Source organism: Etheostoma spectabile, chromosome 9 (assembly GCF_008692095.1).
Source record: "Etheostoma spectabile isolate EspeVRDwgs_2016 chromosome 9, UIUC_Espe_1.0, whole genome shotgun sequence".
Taxonomy (NCBI): Eukaryota; Metazoa; Chordata; class Actinopteri; order Perciformes; family Percidae; genus Etheostoma; species Etheostoma spectabile.
Genome location: NC_045741.1, coordinates 685,636 through 701,725, shown reverse-complemented (window position 1 = coordinate 701,725; position 16,090 = coordinate 685,636). Strand labels below are relative to the sequence as shown.

At 39.0% G+C, this 16,090-nt stretch overlaps 3 protein-coding genes and 1 pseudogene across 4 annotated transcripts in view; 3 read left to right on the top strand and 1 right to left on the bottom strand.

Moving 5' to 3' along the window:
- Positions 1 to 3,081, top strand: part of LOC116695716 (mediator of RNA polymerase II transcription subunit 8-like) — a 6,877-nt pseudogene extending 3,796 nt beyond the window's left edge.
- uck2a (uridine-cytidine kinase 2a) overlaps positions 1 to 9,195 on the top strand; it is a 22,047-nt gene extending 12,852 nt beyond the window's left edge. The window contains exons 2-8 of one of the 2 annotated variants that reach the window (XM_032525697.1): positions 4,370 to 4,499; positions 6,138 to 6,297; positions 6,507 to 6,603; positions 7,023 to 7,165; positions 7,678 to 7,775; positions 7,878 to 7,926; positions 8,482 to 9,195. In XM_032525697.1, the coding sequence (XP_032381588.1) occupies positions 4,395 to 4,499; positions 6,138 to 6,297; positions 6,507 to 6,603; positions 7,023 to 7,165; positions 7,678 to 7,775; positions 7,878 to 7,926; positions 8,482 to 8,615 (786 nt within the window). In that variant the 5' untranslated portion in view covers positions 4,370 to 4,394 and the 3' untranslated portion in view covers positions 8,616 to 9,195. Of the gene's footprint in view, positions 1 to 4,316; positions 4,500 to 6,137; positions 6,298 to 6,506; positions 6,604 to 7,022; positions 7,166 to 7,677; positions 7,776 to 7,877; positions 7,927 to 8,481 lie in introns of those variants that run through there. The other variant, XM_032525696.1, reaches the window with a different exon arrangement.
- A 1,390-nt stretch (positions 9,196 to 10,585) lies between these two features.
- On the bottom strand, positions 10,586 to 12,606 carry aatf (apoptosis antagonizing transcription factor). Its single transcript, XM_032525692.1, has one exon. The coding sequence runs from the start codon at positions 12,517 to 12,519 to the stop codon at positions 10,951 to 10,953; it is 1,569 nt and encodes a 522-aa protein (XP_032381583.1). The 5' UTR covers positions 12,520 to 12,606; the 3' UTR covers positions 10,586 to 10,950.
- A 580-nt stretch (positions 12,607 to 13,186) lies between these two features.
- On the top strand, positions 13,187 to 16,002 carry magoh (mago homolog, exon junction complex subunit). Its single transcript, XM_032526257.1, has 5 exons — positions 13,187 to 13,400; positions 13,705 to 13,763; positions 14,219 to 14,329; positions 14,486 to 14,568; positions 15,791 to 16,002. Exons 1-5 carry the CDS (start codon positions 13,310 to 13,312, stop codon positions 15,888 to 15,890), a joined length of 444 nt encoding a protein of 147 aa, XP_032382148.1. The 5' UTR covers positions 13,187 to 13,309; the 3' UTR covers positions 15,891 to 16,002.
- The last annotated feature ends 88 nt before the right edge of the window (positions 16,003 to 16,090 follow it).

Below are 16,090 nucleotides of genomic sequence, written 5' to 3'. Positions count from 1 at the left end.
TGTACTCTGTGGAGCTCTCTCCTGCTCTTCTATGTCTCTCATGGTCCTTGGCAGACACTTGCAAATATCTGTTAAAGATGACAAATGTTTGGGTCTCGTAACAATTAAGCTGACGTCCCATGCTGGCCAAACCACAATAAATGAGTTGGGAGAAGAGAGCTCCATTTTCCTGAAAATGTCAAAAGTTGTTTAGAGATATACAATCACAATCACTCAATACTTGTCTTTATTATTAGTGTAAAGTCTAGCTGTAGCTGCTTTTCCCACTGTTTAGTTTTAGTAACGTTATTTTAGACTGAATAAAAGCTAGTGTAGCTAACACCGAAGGGTAACCGTTCTCTTAATACATCATGAGGCGAACAGCTGACCGCTACACCTACAACAGATTGTACCTTACAGATCCTGTACCGATGTATTTATGGGGCGCCGTTTGTAAAGCAGCTCGTGCTAAAAATAACAGCAACATTTTGTCACATTTAGCTTTAAATAATGTTTAAATAACTGGTATGAAATTTTGAAGGTCACTTTGCACATTTACACAATATTTGTCAACTTGGAAATATTTTAAATAGTTAATCCAAATATTAAATGTTCACATAAATGTTAAATGTTAAATCTATATGCTAAATCTAAATCTAAATGTTAAATCTAAATCTAAAATTAAATCTAATCTAAATCTAAATGTTAAATCTAAATATTAAATCTAATCTAAATGTTAAATTAAATCTAAATCTAAATGTTAAATCTAAATATTAAAACTAAATCTAATGTAAATCTAAATCTAAATCTAAATGTTAATCTAAATATTAATCTAAATGAATGTTAAATCTAAATCTAAATCTAAAATGTTAAATCTAAATTAAATCTAAATCTAAAAGTTAAATCTAATCTAAATGTTAAATCTAAATCAAATCTAAATGTAAATCTAAATGTTTCGGGTGAAACTAAATATTTAGCTAATATGCAAATTAATGTCGGTAACCGGAAGTACCAAAATAAAAGCTCGAGGAGGGCAGTGTATGTTTATAGTGCAAATAACGAATAAAAATCCTCATCGGGAGATATGGACTCTTGAACTTGGATAACCGTGAAAATAACTACCTAAAATAATAAACACAGGGGGGAAAACTGTATTTGAAGAGTACTTTGAGTTTTTAGTGTCACTTTTATGAATGGGGTGGGAATTATGCCACTATAGCCAGCCACGGGGGGGCTCACTTTGAATGGTCTGTCACGTTCGCTTGCATTAAGGTCAGCAAGAGCCTATCCCCCCGCCCCGACAAGGCACTGACAAGACACTGCAAATGTCTAACGAATCAGCGTTAGCCGAGAACATCGGCAGAGCCGTCCTGGTGGCTGTACAAACATTATTCAACAGCGACAGCAAAAGCCTCAGGGCCACGCAGGCCACCTCGGTAAGCATGTTTCCAAATCACGGAGCTAGCAACCCTGTTGTCAAGGCAACTATAACTAAACTAGCTAACGGGAGTAGCCAGTAGAGATTTGTACTACCTTGACAACAAGACAATGCTAGCTCGTGATTTGGAAAACATGCTTACGAGATGGCCTGCGGTGGCCTGAGGCTGTTGCTGTCGCTGTGTGAATAAGTTTGTTCAGCCAAGGGACGGCTCTGCCGATGTTCGCGCTAACGCTGATTCGTTGGACATTTCGCAGTGTCTTGTCAGGCCTTGTCGGCGGGGCGGGGGGATAGGCTCTTGCTGACGTTAATGCAAGCGAACGTAACGACCAGTCAAAGTGAGCCCCCCCCGGGGCTGGCTATAGTGGCTATAATTCCCACACCATTCATAAAAGTGACACTAAAAACTCAAAAGTACTCTTCAAAAACAGTTTTTCCAACGTGTGTTTATTATTTAGGTAGTTATTTTCACGGTTATCCAAGTTCAAGAGTCCATATCTCCCTGAGAGAGGATTTTATTCGTTATTTGACAATAAAAATACACCGACCCCTGAGCTTTTATTTTGGTACTTCGGTTACGACATTAATTTGCATATTAGCTAAATATTTAGTTTCACCCGAAACATTTGATTAACATTTAGATTTAGATTTAGATTAACATTTAGATTTTAGATTAACTTTTAGATTTAGATTAATATTTAGATTTACATTTAGATTTTTAGATTAATAATTTAGATTTAGATTAACATTTAGATTTAGATTTAATTTAGATTTAACATTAGATTTAGATTTAGATTTACATTTGATTAGTTTTAATATTAGATTACATTTAGATTTAGATTTAGATTAACATTTAGATTTAGATTTTAGATTTAACATTTAGATTTGTTAACATTTAGATTTAATTTAGATTTAGATTTAGCATATAGATTAACATTTAACATTTAGGTGTAACATTTAATATTTGATTAACTATTTAAAATATTTCCAAGTTGACAAATATTGTTGTAAATGTGCAAGAAAGTGACCCTCAAATTCATACCAGTTATTAAACATATTTAAAGCTAAATGTGACAAAATGTTGCTGTTATTTTCAGCACGAGCTGCTTTACAAACGGCGCCCCATATGTATTAGCTAAGAGAACGGTTAGCTTCCACTGGGAAGCTGATGCTAGTTAACTAACAGCTATTTTGGCTAACCACTAGCTAACAGCTTGATTCAGTCTAAAATAACGTTACTCAAACTAAACAGTAAAAAAAGCAGCTACAGCTAAATTAAGACTTTACAGTAATAATAAAGACAACTATTGAGTGATTGTATTTTAAATGAGCATAAGTAAAGTAGAACTGGCTTCACCATGGATGCAGTAGTGGGTAAGGACCTTGTACTCAATCCTGAGTGAGACTGGAAGCCAGTGGAGTGATTTGAGGATAGGGTTGATGTCATGTTTGCGCACCCTCAACAGGATCCTAGCAGCGCTGTTATGGATGTACTGCAACTTCTAAAGGCTTTTCTCAGGGATCCCGGTGAGGAGCACGTTGCAGCAGTCCAGCCTGGAGGAGACAAAAGCATGGACAAGTTTTCACACATCTGCGGGAGTGAGTGTGGGACGGAGTTTGATATGTTCTTGAGGTGGAAAAGGAGGTCTTGCAGAGATGTTTAATGTGAGCCTCAAAGGTCAAATGAGAGTCCATTTTAACACTTAGTGGCTGATGTTGAAAGTGGAATATTTTGGCCAGAGAAGGTGATGCTGGTGATGTCAGATGACCAAACCTAGTGTGGAGTGACTAAGATGGCTTCAGTCTTAGAGCTGTTTAACTGCAGAAAGTTTTGCTTCATCCACGCCTTCACCTCCTCCAGGCAGGTGGTCAGAGTGGATGATGGCAGGGCAGCAGAGGGGGTGGGGTTTGTCCTGAGGTAGAGTTGAGTGTCATCAGCATAGCAGTGGAATGAAATTCCATGCTGGCTGATGACATGGCCAAGGGGGAGCGTGTAGAGAATAAACAGGGTGGGGCAAAGCACTGAGCCTTGAGGGAAACCACAGGTGACGTTGTGTGTCCGGGATTTAGCCTGTCCCACGGCAACATGCTCAGTTCTCCCGGTGATGTAGGATGAGAACCACTCATGGACAGAGTCAGAAACACCGATAGTGGAATTTAGACGGTGGAGGAGGATGTTGTGGTCCACAGTGTCTAATGCTGCAGTCAAGTCCAGGAGGATGAAAAGAGATGGGGAGCCCGCGTCTTCAGTCATCAGCAGGTCATTTGTGACCCTGACCAAGGCTGTTTCTGTGCTGTGGCCAGGGCGGAAACCAGACTGAAATTTTCCAAACAGGTTGTTTTGTTTGTGATGGTCCTGAAGCTGTGCGGCAACTACAGTACTTTTTCTAGCACATTGGAAAGGAATGGAAGGTTGGAGATGGGCCTGTAGTTGGCAAAGACTTTTGGGTCTAGGGTGTTTTTTTTGAGAAATGGCCTGATGACAGCAGTTTTCAGTGTTGATAGAACATGGCCAGCCTGGAGGGAGTGGTTAATGGCCTTCGCGTTGAGGGTTCTATGGCATGGAAGTTGGATTTTACCAGGGTTGTGGGGAAGGGGTCCAGGGCACAGGTGGAAGGTTTCATCTTTTTGATGACGTCCTCAACGTCTCGCTATGAGATGACAAACAAAGAGAGGTTGGGAAATCCCAGGCTGTGCGTAGGCAGTCGGAACAGGCAGTGTGGAGAAACTGGATAGCAGGGAACAGATGGTGTCTACTTTTTTATGTTGAATGTTTTTAAAGCCTTTTAGTTATGAGATTTAGAAATTAAATTTAGCTTATGCTAATGTTCAAACTCATGAAGGCAGACCCCCACTTCAATCATCATCACTTCTATGCCCATTGACGTCAGCGTCATCATCATCATCATGAAATGGGAGGAGCGCAGGCACCCCAGTGTTGTTGTTCGCTAGGAGCGCGTCGCGCTGCAGATGAAGCATGGCAGGCGACTGCGAGACAACGCCAGGTGACCAAACCGAAAATGAGAATATTAATCGACATCCTTTCCTCATTGGTGTGGCTGGAGGAACAGCCAGTGGCAAGGTGGGTATTTATATCATAATAAGGGTTCTTTTTATTTATTAAGGTGTTTGTTGTATTTCACTATATGTGTGGCCGACAAATTGATTTGTTTTTGGAAATTTAGAGATGACGCGCATTTTGTTGTTTCTTTTGTAAATAATCGTAACGTTATAATATTTTTTATGTTTCTGTTTGGTCAATTGCATCGATTGTGTTGCTTGGTAGGCATTATAAACCTATACGCCGCCCGATAGCATGTCAAAACAGGAACATGTGCTTATTCAAAATATAGGCTACCTTTTCTTAGATGCTTAATAAAGTAGTGTGAAAGGCCTAAATGGAAATCAGAGTAAAATCCGATGGTGTGTCAGTTAATATGCATCAGCTGCGCTGCCTTCTGGTTTTTCCACCTACTGGTTTCCGAGGCTGTCCAGATGCCGTGTAAACCTCAACGGCTACCCACGTCCACAGATTCACTACAAATTCATAAACATTTTACTGGCCTTTGCATGTCGCACCTCAATATAAAATGTACTGAACTAAACAGAATATCTGAGCACGACACTACAATAACACATAACACCGGCTATAATGAAAATTAGACACCAAAACACATGTTAGACATTGAAAACTAAAACTCTACTCTATCTTGCATAAGCAGACTGGCTAGTATGTTAAGTTGTGATGCTGCCTTCAGGCCACATATTTACTTAGATCAAACACTCAGTGCACACTGAAGACTATCTTGATGTATATTGTTGTTTCTGATGGATCTGCGGATATATAGCTTTTCTAACCACTCTGTCCCAAACTCCCTCTAGATTTTCACTTCACCCCATTTCACAGTTCAGGCTCATTAGCAATACAATTCATGTCTCCATTGTCATGAGCTACTTAATCTTAATATTTGCATTATCATATTTGATTCTGTATTCAATATTTTTGTAGGTATGTGTTGTTCTTTTTTGAAGAACAGAAATGGACGTATTATATTTATATATTTTTTTGCACAGTTGCTTTGCAGAATAGATCATCAGGATACGAAATCAAAGGCAAAATTAAAGTCTTTTATTTTTTTCTTAATGTGTGACAAATGTCATTTAAACGAGGGAGAAGCAAAGAAAGAATTCCCGCCTGCAAGCCTGCCTAACAGTTTAAACCTGGCAGGTATATAAATGTATTTATTATTGAAGTAGGCTGGTCCTTGACATTAGTTATGTAGGTGACAGTAGGGTGATTCTGTTGGTGATTAAATCAACAACTTGATTCAACAGACAGTTGTTTGTGGGTGTAACTTCCTGGTACTATGCCCCCTTTTTCCCTTAAGACTAACTGCTCACAGAAACACCTGCTTTCCCACACATGTTATCTGAATGTGGAGTAAACTGCAATCTTTTGTTTTGTGTATGTGACTTTCTGTGAGTGCATTCTTTCTGTCAGGTCCAGATATATGAAAATCCAAGATTTCAGGGTTTAAATACAATATGGATCAACATACTTCCAGATCATGACAACATGTCCAAACTAAATTAAAGCCTTTAAAGTTTATACGTTAGTTTAATTTGAACATACAACCACTCATGTACCAAAACTCTAAAGGTTGTGGTCAATTAGGGGGTCAGTATTTTGTCATACTATTTTGCTCTTTCTGTGTGACAGTCGTCGGTGTGCAGCAAGATTATGGAGCTGCTGGGCCAGAACGAGATTGACCACCACCAGCGGCAAGTTGCCATCCTCAGCCAAGACAGCTTCTACAGGGTCCTCACCCTAGAGCAGAAGACCAAGGCACTCAAGGGACAGTTCAACTTTGACCACCCAGGTATATTGATAATATCCCCATCATCATATGCCTCATTGTATTCACGCATCATCTGGGAGCAGGGTTATCAAGGATAGAAGTCTGTTGATGTTATTCAAGCACTTAAGTCTTATGTGATTCAGGATGTTGATGTGTGTGGTTTGCTTGGTGATATTTTATCATGCTAGAGAAATAATTGTAACTGCTTTGCACTCTTTCCTTCTGTATAGATGCATTTGACAATGACCTAATAATCGCGACTTTGTGGAACATCAAGGAGGGAAAAACAGTACACATCCCTGTTTATGACTTTGTTTCCCATTCCAGGTGAATGAGTCTGGCTACATACAGAGACAACATAACAGGTGTATTTGCACCAATAAATGTTTGGATGGGGGGCAAACATATTTGAAAATCTGAATCACACCACAGGAAAATGGTCATCAGTAATACAAAGTATATGTAATTGTAGTAAATTAACTTAAACATGCAGAGGTATGGATGTGGTCCCTTTTTTAACTTTTGTTTTGCTGTTTTTCCCTGTGTTGCACGAAACAATGAATAATTAAGCACTTGAAGATTTTCACTGTAGCTTTAAAGCGAGATTTTTGAAAAATGAAATTACACTTTTTTCCCTTTTTACAAAAGAATAGTTCAATAAAACGTACCATTGCTCAGTCAGTCTTTGGGTCAGCAAATGTTACATAGGCACACTTTAAGTGTTTTTAATGTCTTTTGTATGGCAGGAAGGAAGAGACGGTGACAGTGTACCCTGCTGATGTGGTGCTGTTTGAGGGCATCCTGATGTTCCATTCTCAAGAGATCCGAGATTTATTCCAAATGAAGCTGTTTGTGGACACTGACGCAGATACACGTCTATCTCGAAGAGGTGGAATATACAACCATGACTTGACAAATCCCTTCAGTTTCTAAACGCAAGAGGAAGAAAACTAAATTAACGATAGTTAGACATTTCAGGAAATACACTTATTTGCTTTACTGCTGAGAATGCGATGTGAAGATTGATACTACTCAGGTCTGTAAAGTAAATTTGAAGCTAGTACCGGAATTCAGTTAGCTTAGCTAAAAAAAAAGGGAAGCAGGAAGAGACCGCTTGACTGGCTGTGTCAAAAGACAATAAAAGCTTTGTTTATTTAATCCTTACAAAAGAAACTAGTGTAAAAAAAAAAAAAAAAAAGTTTTGTGTGGCGCTATATACTAAGATATTCTTGGAGTCTTTGATTGAACAAAGTGGCAGTAGTTTCATATTTACTGTACAGACACAAAATTCCTTCACAAGAATTCCCGGCAAACAAGCAAATATGTGTTTTGTTCTGTTAATGTCAAACTATTGGTATACCTTTTTTAAAGTGAACTTTTCCCTGGTCTCATTTTCCCCAGTGCTGCATGATATAAGTGAACGTGGACGGGACTTGGAAAGCGTTCTAGCACAGTACATTACTTTTGTCAAGCCTGCATTTGAGGAGTTCTGTCTGCCAGTAAGTGCTATTCTTCATGTGCTGTACTGCCCAAATCCTTTGGATGGTTGTGTTCCTGAGCATTGACTCATGGTCAAACCCTTTTTTATTCACGCTGTCTAGACAAAGAAATATGCTGATGTGATCATACCAAGAGGAGTTGACAATCTTGGTGAGTATTGGTGTGCTCAGAGATGGTCCTAAAGAAATTGAAATCAAATGTTAAAGACACTAGTCTTAACAGTTATCATCAAGGACCCAGCTGTGTTTAGTGGCCTCTAAAATGGGAATTGTTTTTAAAACTAAGGAAGTAAAAGCTGCTGGGAGAACAAATCAGCTTTGTTAGTTGATTTGAAAAAAGACCTTTAAGCCATCCAAGACTAAGTGCAATAGAAAACTGCACTGTAGATTGCCTGACCCTGCCCCAGTATGCACCTCTCATGTATACATTGAATGGAATGTCATTAGGTTTGCAGGTATTTGATCATTAAACAAAGTAAGACATTGACCTGATGGTGGCGCTAGAGAAGTGTGTGTGTGTGTGTGTGTGTGTGTGTGTGTGTGTGTGTGTGTGTGTGTGTGTGTGTGTGTGTGTGTGTGTGTGTGTGTGTGTGTGTGTGTGTGTGTGTGTGTGTGTGTGTGTGTGTGTGTGTGTGTACTTATATATTAATAATAATTATTATGTTTTTTTTTTTTTTTCACACATTCTCTTTGTCTCTTAATACAGTTGCCTTAAATCTCATAGTTCAGCACATCCAGGATATTTTAAACGATGGTTTGACCAAACGGCTGAACGGGTGGATTGATGGTTATGGAACAACCAAGAACCCACCAAACAATTCCAGCAGTCCGCTCCACTGAGTGCAGCTCTCCCCAAAGAGAGGAAGGAGGGTTTACCGGTACATGCCTAATGTGCTCTACCTTGTAGCTAACAAGGCAGGGGTAATTTTCCAGGGAATCAAAAAGCATCTTTTTGGCATCCTTTGTGGAGCTGGTTTAAAGCGTTTGTATTCTAGTTTTCTCTATTGCTTGTGTACTGTATGAGATGGAAGGTTTAGAAATACAAAGGGAATAACTTGTAATTTAATTTAAAACTGCCGATTGCCTTAACCTCAGCACTGAAACTAATTAGACGTTTTTGTGTCTAAAAAAAGAGTTTCAACACATGCCAGCCTTTAACCATATAATAAATGCAGTGTAGCAACATACTGTTTCACAGCCCTACCCTATCTCACTGCTGTTAAAGGCTTATTCCCTTTATCAATGCAACTTGTTACACATTTTTTTCAAGTGCTGTATATTTTGACTTATTTTGAAATAATGTACTAAAAGACTGAAATTGTGTTTGTTTCATGTTGCCCCTAGCTGCACTTGCTTTGTCTTGTCTAAAACTAACAAACTAAGTTATTAGTCAAATAAAACAACCAATTCCCACCTCAAATTATCTTGATGTATGGCATCCCCCAAAAAATATTTGTACTGTATCTGTGGACTAATGGTTTATTTCAACGTGATACTGACATTACATTAATTAATTTAATAAGATGTTGGTAACAAAGAACAGTTACAACAAAGTATTACTTTTCTTTAATTCCATAAACCTGAATCTTAAGACAATAAGGTATCCAATGTTCATGTGAAATACACTGAAATGGTGTTACTAAATGCATTGAACTATAAAATGTCAAGATAAAGATACCCAATGTTAATCTGTTCTGTAAATGGTGTTTAAAGGAGTTTTCTTCCTGTATACATTTTTCCCATGATGAAGGTCTCAGGTACTGTTTGCTTGAAGTTACCCATCTGTCACTTCCAAATTCTTGTATTTGATTTAAAAAAAAATATATACACATTTGTTTTCAAGACATTAGTTTTTTTTAACTGTTCTATTTAACTCTAAATCTAGACATTACAAGAAAAATGCCACATGCTTGGTACTTTATTGTAGATCCTAAGAAAAGGTTGAACATCTAACTTTTTATTTCCAAATACTGTGGAGTAATGTAGTGGCAATGAGGCTGTAGCAACCTTCAGTCATATGCTGTTTTTGTGGAAAGTTGTGGTGCAGGCAAGCAATAGATCACCAGCCTAAACTAGCTTCTTTCACATTATGTTTAAGTAATAAGGCTTGGGCACCCTGATAGCTCAGCTGGTAGAGCAGGGGCCTATATGTAGAGGTTTGCTTCTCGACTCAGGGGGCCAGTGTTCGACTTTGCTGCATGTCATTCCCCTTTCACTTCTTCAACTGTCCTGTCATTTAAGGCCTGAAATGCCCAAATCATAATCTTTCAAAAAAAACTAATAAGACTTGAACCGTACAGACTACTCATAATTTCTATGAAAAAGGCCTATCCAGTATTTCTTCTCATTTTAAATACCTATATTTTAAGGCTTTTCGTCCAGTCTGCGGTGTGGCGAGACATTATTTAGACCTATGCGTTCAGCAATAAAATAAATTACAATTTAACAATGAAAATCCAAATTTTAATAATTTTCAGTGTCTGGTCAACATCTTCAGAGGGGGTAAGGGATCCATTGGGGGAATGTGGACGTAGGACCTCAGTCCTGGCTATGGATCTGCAATGCATCTAATGTCACAGCTGTCCCAAATTCATACTAATTTTAAGCAGGTTTTCAGTTTTTAGTGTGTTTACTTACTAAAATAAAACTTGATTTGAGTGTGCTGTTGGACACTATTGTTCACAATTGTTGAATCTTGTATAGTTACTGGAAAACAGTATGCTATAAGATGAGTATACTATATAGTTTTCATGTTGTATGGAATTTGGACACATAAGTACAGTTCACTTTTAAAAGAAAATGCCATACAATTTGAAGTGCACACTTTACTTGAATCATATGAGACTTGGTGACAGAAAATTACATACTTTTTTTCTATAAATCCACTCAACAGTTGTTGGGCATTTTGTTTTGTTAGAAATACTCATGTATTGAACATTTTATCAAAAAATCTCATAGCATAGGCAACAAGACATACTGAAAAATGTACTCTGTATAAAATGTATTAAAGAACTAGGTCCCCTGCATGTCCATATTCTGTTAAGCTTCTCATGCCCAAAAACAGGCCAAGTTTTTTCCTGACAAACTGCTACTCTGCGTCATTCAAGTGTGAATAAAAGGCACTGCTTGTTTACATCCTAAAACTTCGGCATGTGCCCCCAGTCTCTCCTTCACATCACTCCCTGATTGAGGAGTTCTGACCAAAGAGGCCACGATACAGTTCACTGCGTGCATCGTCACTCACTGAGCTGTGGTCAATAGGAGCCATAAAATTGACCAGCTTACTGTGGATGTGGAATCTGACTTTACGGCCCTTGCTGGCTTTGGTATCTACCTTCTTCTTAATCTTGCTGCGCAATTTCTGGATGGCCAGCCACTGCCTGCCCATAGCCACCTGATCATTGGGGTCAGCTGCACTCGTCTTGCGTTCAATCAGCTCTCTTAGAAGCTGGTGGTAGAAATCATCATCATCAAATATATCTTCATCCAGATCCTTTAGATGTGTGTTTGCTTTCAGCTGTTCCACTTCCTCTCCCTCTGTGGATACAGTTTCCGAAGTGAGAACAGAGGCCTCTTTTTTTCCCAGGACTCTGTATTCTGAGCGTCGGGTCTGGGTGCGTCGCACCAGCCTTTCCTTGTCCATCATCACCTGCTCCACCTGGGTCAATATGTTTCTGTCGAACGCCCCAAAACCCTTGCTACTTTTGCCCATAGTCAGTCTGGTTTTATCATGCCACTTTTGCAATGTGGCGTTACAGTAAGGCTGGAAAGCAGCAAATCGTTTGGCCATGAAGTTTGGGTACTCTGCCATCTCTAGTTTTCGTTTAGGCGCGCCCTCCTCCTGCACATACCCGTTTTCAACTTCATTATCATCAGTGTTTATCTCCTCATCTTCACCCTGAGCGTTTGTCTTCCCTTGAGTGATGCTCCTCGTGTTTGCATTCTGATACAGCGTCTGGTCGTGAAGCTCAAGGAGGGATCTTTGAAGAGCTTTCAAAGCTTTGTGGGTGTTTTTCAGTTCGCCCGCAAGCTCGGCTCCACCTCTCCTCTTAAAGTGTGGGAAGGTCTGCGGCTGTGGAAGCTGGTTGGCAGTCATCAGAGCTTTCTGTATTTTGATTCGACCCTCAAGCAGTTGGTCCCACAGGGCTAGCTGGTTCTTCACAGCATTCCCTTTCTCAACCTCTTCGTCTACTTTCTCTTGAGAAAATGTGCGGACAGTTCCCTCATCCTCGTCGTCATCATCGTCTTCCGTCTCGTCGTCATCTTCATCGCTGCCTTCAGTCTCCTCGCCACTGTCATCTTCACTAACTCCCAGGTCATCCATGCCCTCTGTCAGTTTGTGGAAGTCCACTCCCTGAGGAAAGGACAGTTGAGCACTTAGTTGTGCATCCCTGCCCACCACCTCCTCCTCCTCATTTTCTTCATCATCAGCTTCTTCATCCCCTAAAGAATCCTCTTCTTCATCTTGCTCTTCTATGCTGCCTTCCTCCTCACCAGATTCATCAACATCCATCAGCAGCTGTTTACGAGAGACTGTCTTCCCCACATACCGTCTGTCCGTTTCTGAGAGCAGAGATGAATTGTGCTTCCGCAGTGCACTTAGGCCCCCATCTTCATCGTCGTCCTCGTTGAATCTTTCTATCACTTTGGCTTTAGTCGCCTCGTCATCTTCATCCTCGGGATCAGCAAATTTAGGCAAAGGATTCAACAAATCCTCTAGCTCCTGAGAAAATGAGCCTGCCATTGGTAAACGTTGGTAAAAACCACACGTGTAGTCGACTGATCCTAGGAGCGGAAAGTGATGACGCTACTAATATGCGACGACCGTTAAAGTCACAAATTGTCAAACCTGAGTAGCGTCTTTCAGGCCGAACTTTTTTCAAACAGTGTGTAAAGTCCTTATTTTCATCTATCCACAATAAAATCCTGGGCAGAAGTAAGGTTGAACTGAAGTCAAATCAGACCAAAAACATAAAGGTTAAACAGAAATCTAAGTTGAAAAGGTCAAAATAAATATATTCACAAATGTATTAAGTTTTATATATTGACACTGAAGAAATCTCGCTTTGTGAATGTGAAGTTCGCCCATGAATCACAGTGTTTGTGTATGGAATTATGGATTTGAGTATTGTTAGACCACAGCCTACTCTAAATTCAATAATAAAAGCCTACTTTGTGTATATTCTGTATGTACATTTAACTCAGCTTAATATGGCAATTTGAGAATGATGAGTATGAGTATATAATGTAATATAATGTTAATTCATTAATTTCAGGGATAATAAATCCTCGTCCATAGCATAGTCATGCTAATATACATTTGTACAATACTCTTTAATGCAACCATGTTAAATATGGTCCTAAGTGTGTAGTAAGAACTTCCTGAAAGACAAATCTCAGGGGCACAATTGTCTTAAAAACCGGGTGACCCTTTACGCATGCGTACATTGTTGGCGAGACACTTCACTAGCTTTTCTTGCTAGCTGAGTTCTGTTTCAGACTTTACCAGAAGGAGTACTTTTTGGAGAGTAAAGATGTCAACGAGTGATTTCTATTTGAGGTATTATGTTGGACACAAGGGAAAGTTTGGACACGAGTTCCTGGAATTTGAATTCAGACCTGACGGTAAGTTCAGTTTGGCGGTAATACAAATGTTTTAGCTCTGCATCTAGCTAAGCTAACTTCGCTAGCCACCCGGTGATGACTAGCTAGGCCGCAGCAGATTTAAAACGAGTTGCAAGCGCCAAAATATCTCTTTGGTTTCCACTGTAATAATTAGAGTTGATGTCTAGACTGGATTCATACTGCAAACATATTAGTTATAAATGCAGTTATGTTAAAGTAATTTACCCTGAGCGTTAAGCGCCATGTGGCCTGTAGGGTAACGTTAACAAACGCATGGTTTTGAGTTTCCTCTGTTGTTTTGCAGGTAAACTGAGGTACGCAAACAACAGCAACTACAAGAATGACGTCATGATCAGGAAAGAGGTAAGCCATAATTATAAACACGTTGCTGTTGGAGTAACTGAATAATTTGAAGTCCATGATTTTATTTTTTCGTTGTCTTTCATTGACATTATAAATGGCATGGCACTGTCTCCGCACCAGTCTCGTATAGCAGATATATATTTGCGAAGCACTTTTCTGTTCACTGGTAACATAATGTCTCAAACTAAATTGAGATGTTGTTTCAAAGTGCTTTCATTCAGCATGTATGTAACAAGTGATGGGTGTTGTGCTCATTTATTAAGGGGCTTTATGATGATGACCACCCAAGCAGAGGGAAGGTTTCTCGGTTAAAACACAGTACAGAACATTATTATTTTAAGATAGTCAACATCTAAATATGTATGTATTCTTACATTATGTCATAAATGTATGGCTCAACTTCACACATAATCAAAGTGTAAACCAGTCCATGTTTGTTCTGTGTACCAACCCAGGCATATGTACACAAAAGTGTGATGGAGGAGCTGAAGAGAATCATTGATGACAGTGAGATCACCAAGGAAGATGATGCTCTGTGGCCGCCTCCTGACAGAGTTGGCAGACAGGTTTGTTACTCAATTCACCATCAGATTGGTTTTCTCCAGTTCAGTTCTGATTTACTACAGTACTAGCTTAGTAAATCAACTAGGCATTGAATAATTTGACCAGACGTTTTTGAATCCTTAAAAATAAATTGCCTTTTTATGTCCCATTTTTTACAGGAATTGGAGATTGTCATTGGAGATGAGCATATTTCATTCACAACCTCCAAAATTGGCTCTTTGATTGATGTCAACCAGTCAAAGTAAGCACTTTATTCAGGAGTTGGTAAAGTAAGCACTAGGGGTGTGATTCTTCACTGGTCTCTCACAATTCAATAACTAATATCTAGTCAAAAAATTTGATTCAATATTGCGATGAGTCACCTCCTCTATTACTTATTGCTACACTTGGTTTTCATCAACAAATTAAAGAAGTCCGATATTAATGAACTCCCCTTATTTTTATTTGTTATCTGCTCTTAAAAAAAGACACTTCCTGACAAAAGACAAAAAAGCAGACAAGAAATTCAGCAAGTAAAATCAATAGGCAATAATTGATTATGGCCTATCAATGCAGAAACGTCCGCATAGCGATGCAATGATTGATTTCTGCACCCTAGCGTAGTATACTTGCCATTTTTTGCAGATGTGGCTACCGGTAGCTCCCATGGACTTTGCTCCAGTTAGATATACGTGCTTGTCTTTACTGGAGCACGTGCAGCATGTCTCATGTCTCGGCTCGTCATTATATTATGTTGCAGCGAGCAGTGTCTGCGGGTGTTTTGAAAAGTAACCAGTTGCATCGGCGTTATCTGCATTGCAATCCCTGTTAATTGAACAAGTAGCAAAGCATGTTACAGAGGCAACGTCTCTCTGCCGTCTCCTTCCTGTACAGGTAAAACTGCCTACACATTATTTGTGGTGAATTATCACTGTGAACCAACAGAAATAGCAGTTACCCTGTGGGCACAAATCATTAAGGCATTATTTATTTGCAGTGTTTTCCTGAAAAGAAACTGAGTTGTAAAGAGGACTATACATATGGAGGAGTGTGAATTATTAACACTCCTCCCACGGTGACTTAGTGTTACCCAAAGTCACTCTGGTAGCGGACTGGAGTGAATTCTCCTAAGGTCTGTCTGAATTTAGAGGGATATTTGTTGTACAATGACAAATGAACCTTGAACCGAATTATAATTATTATTATCATTAGTAGTAATTATTAAATTGTTTTAAGCAAATAATCAGACCTAGTATAGGCTACTAGATTACTAAATAATGAAATCTCCTTGCTTGTAAATGTCTCCTTGTATTCCTTTTTTGAAAAGAAAACATTTGATACATTTTCATTGCACTCCTAAATTTTTCTACTTGGAGCACATGTGCTCGTTGGGGGAAAAACGGTTAGCATTGAGCCCTGCCTAGTAGTGAGTGTATATTTGTCAATAACAAAAGGGTTTAACTTCTTAAATTGCTTTGTTTCAGGGACCCTGAAGGTCTTCGTGTGTTCTACTACCTGGTGCAAGATCTGAAATGCCTGGTCTTCAGTCTCATCGGCCTACACTTCAAGATCAAGCCTATCTAAATGTGGAATTTGATTGTTTTAATTGGTTTAGCTGTTTCTGTTGTAGTACCGCATTTGTAAATTTGCTTTTGGTGGAACTGTTTATTTTAAATAAAAGGGTCAGAAAAATGTATTGCTTGTCTAGCTACTTGTAAAATTTCACTACTGGTGTCCATTGCTAGTATGAACAATCTTTAACAGTTTCAATAAGAATTGTCCAT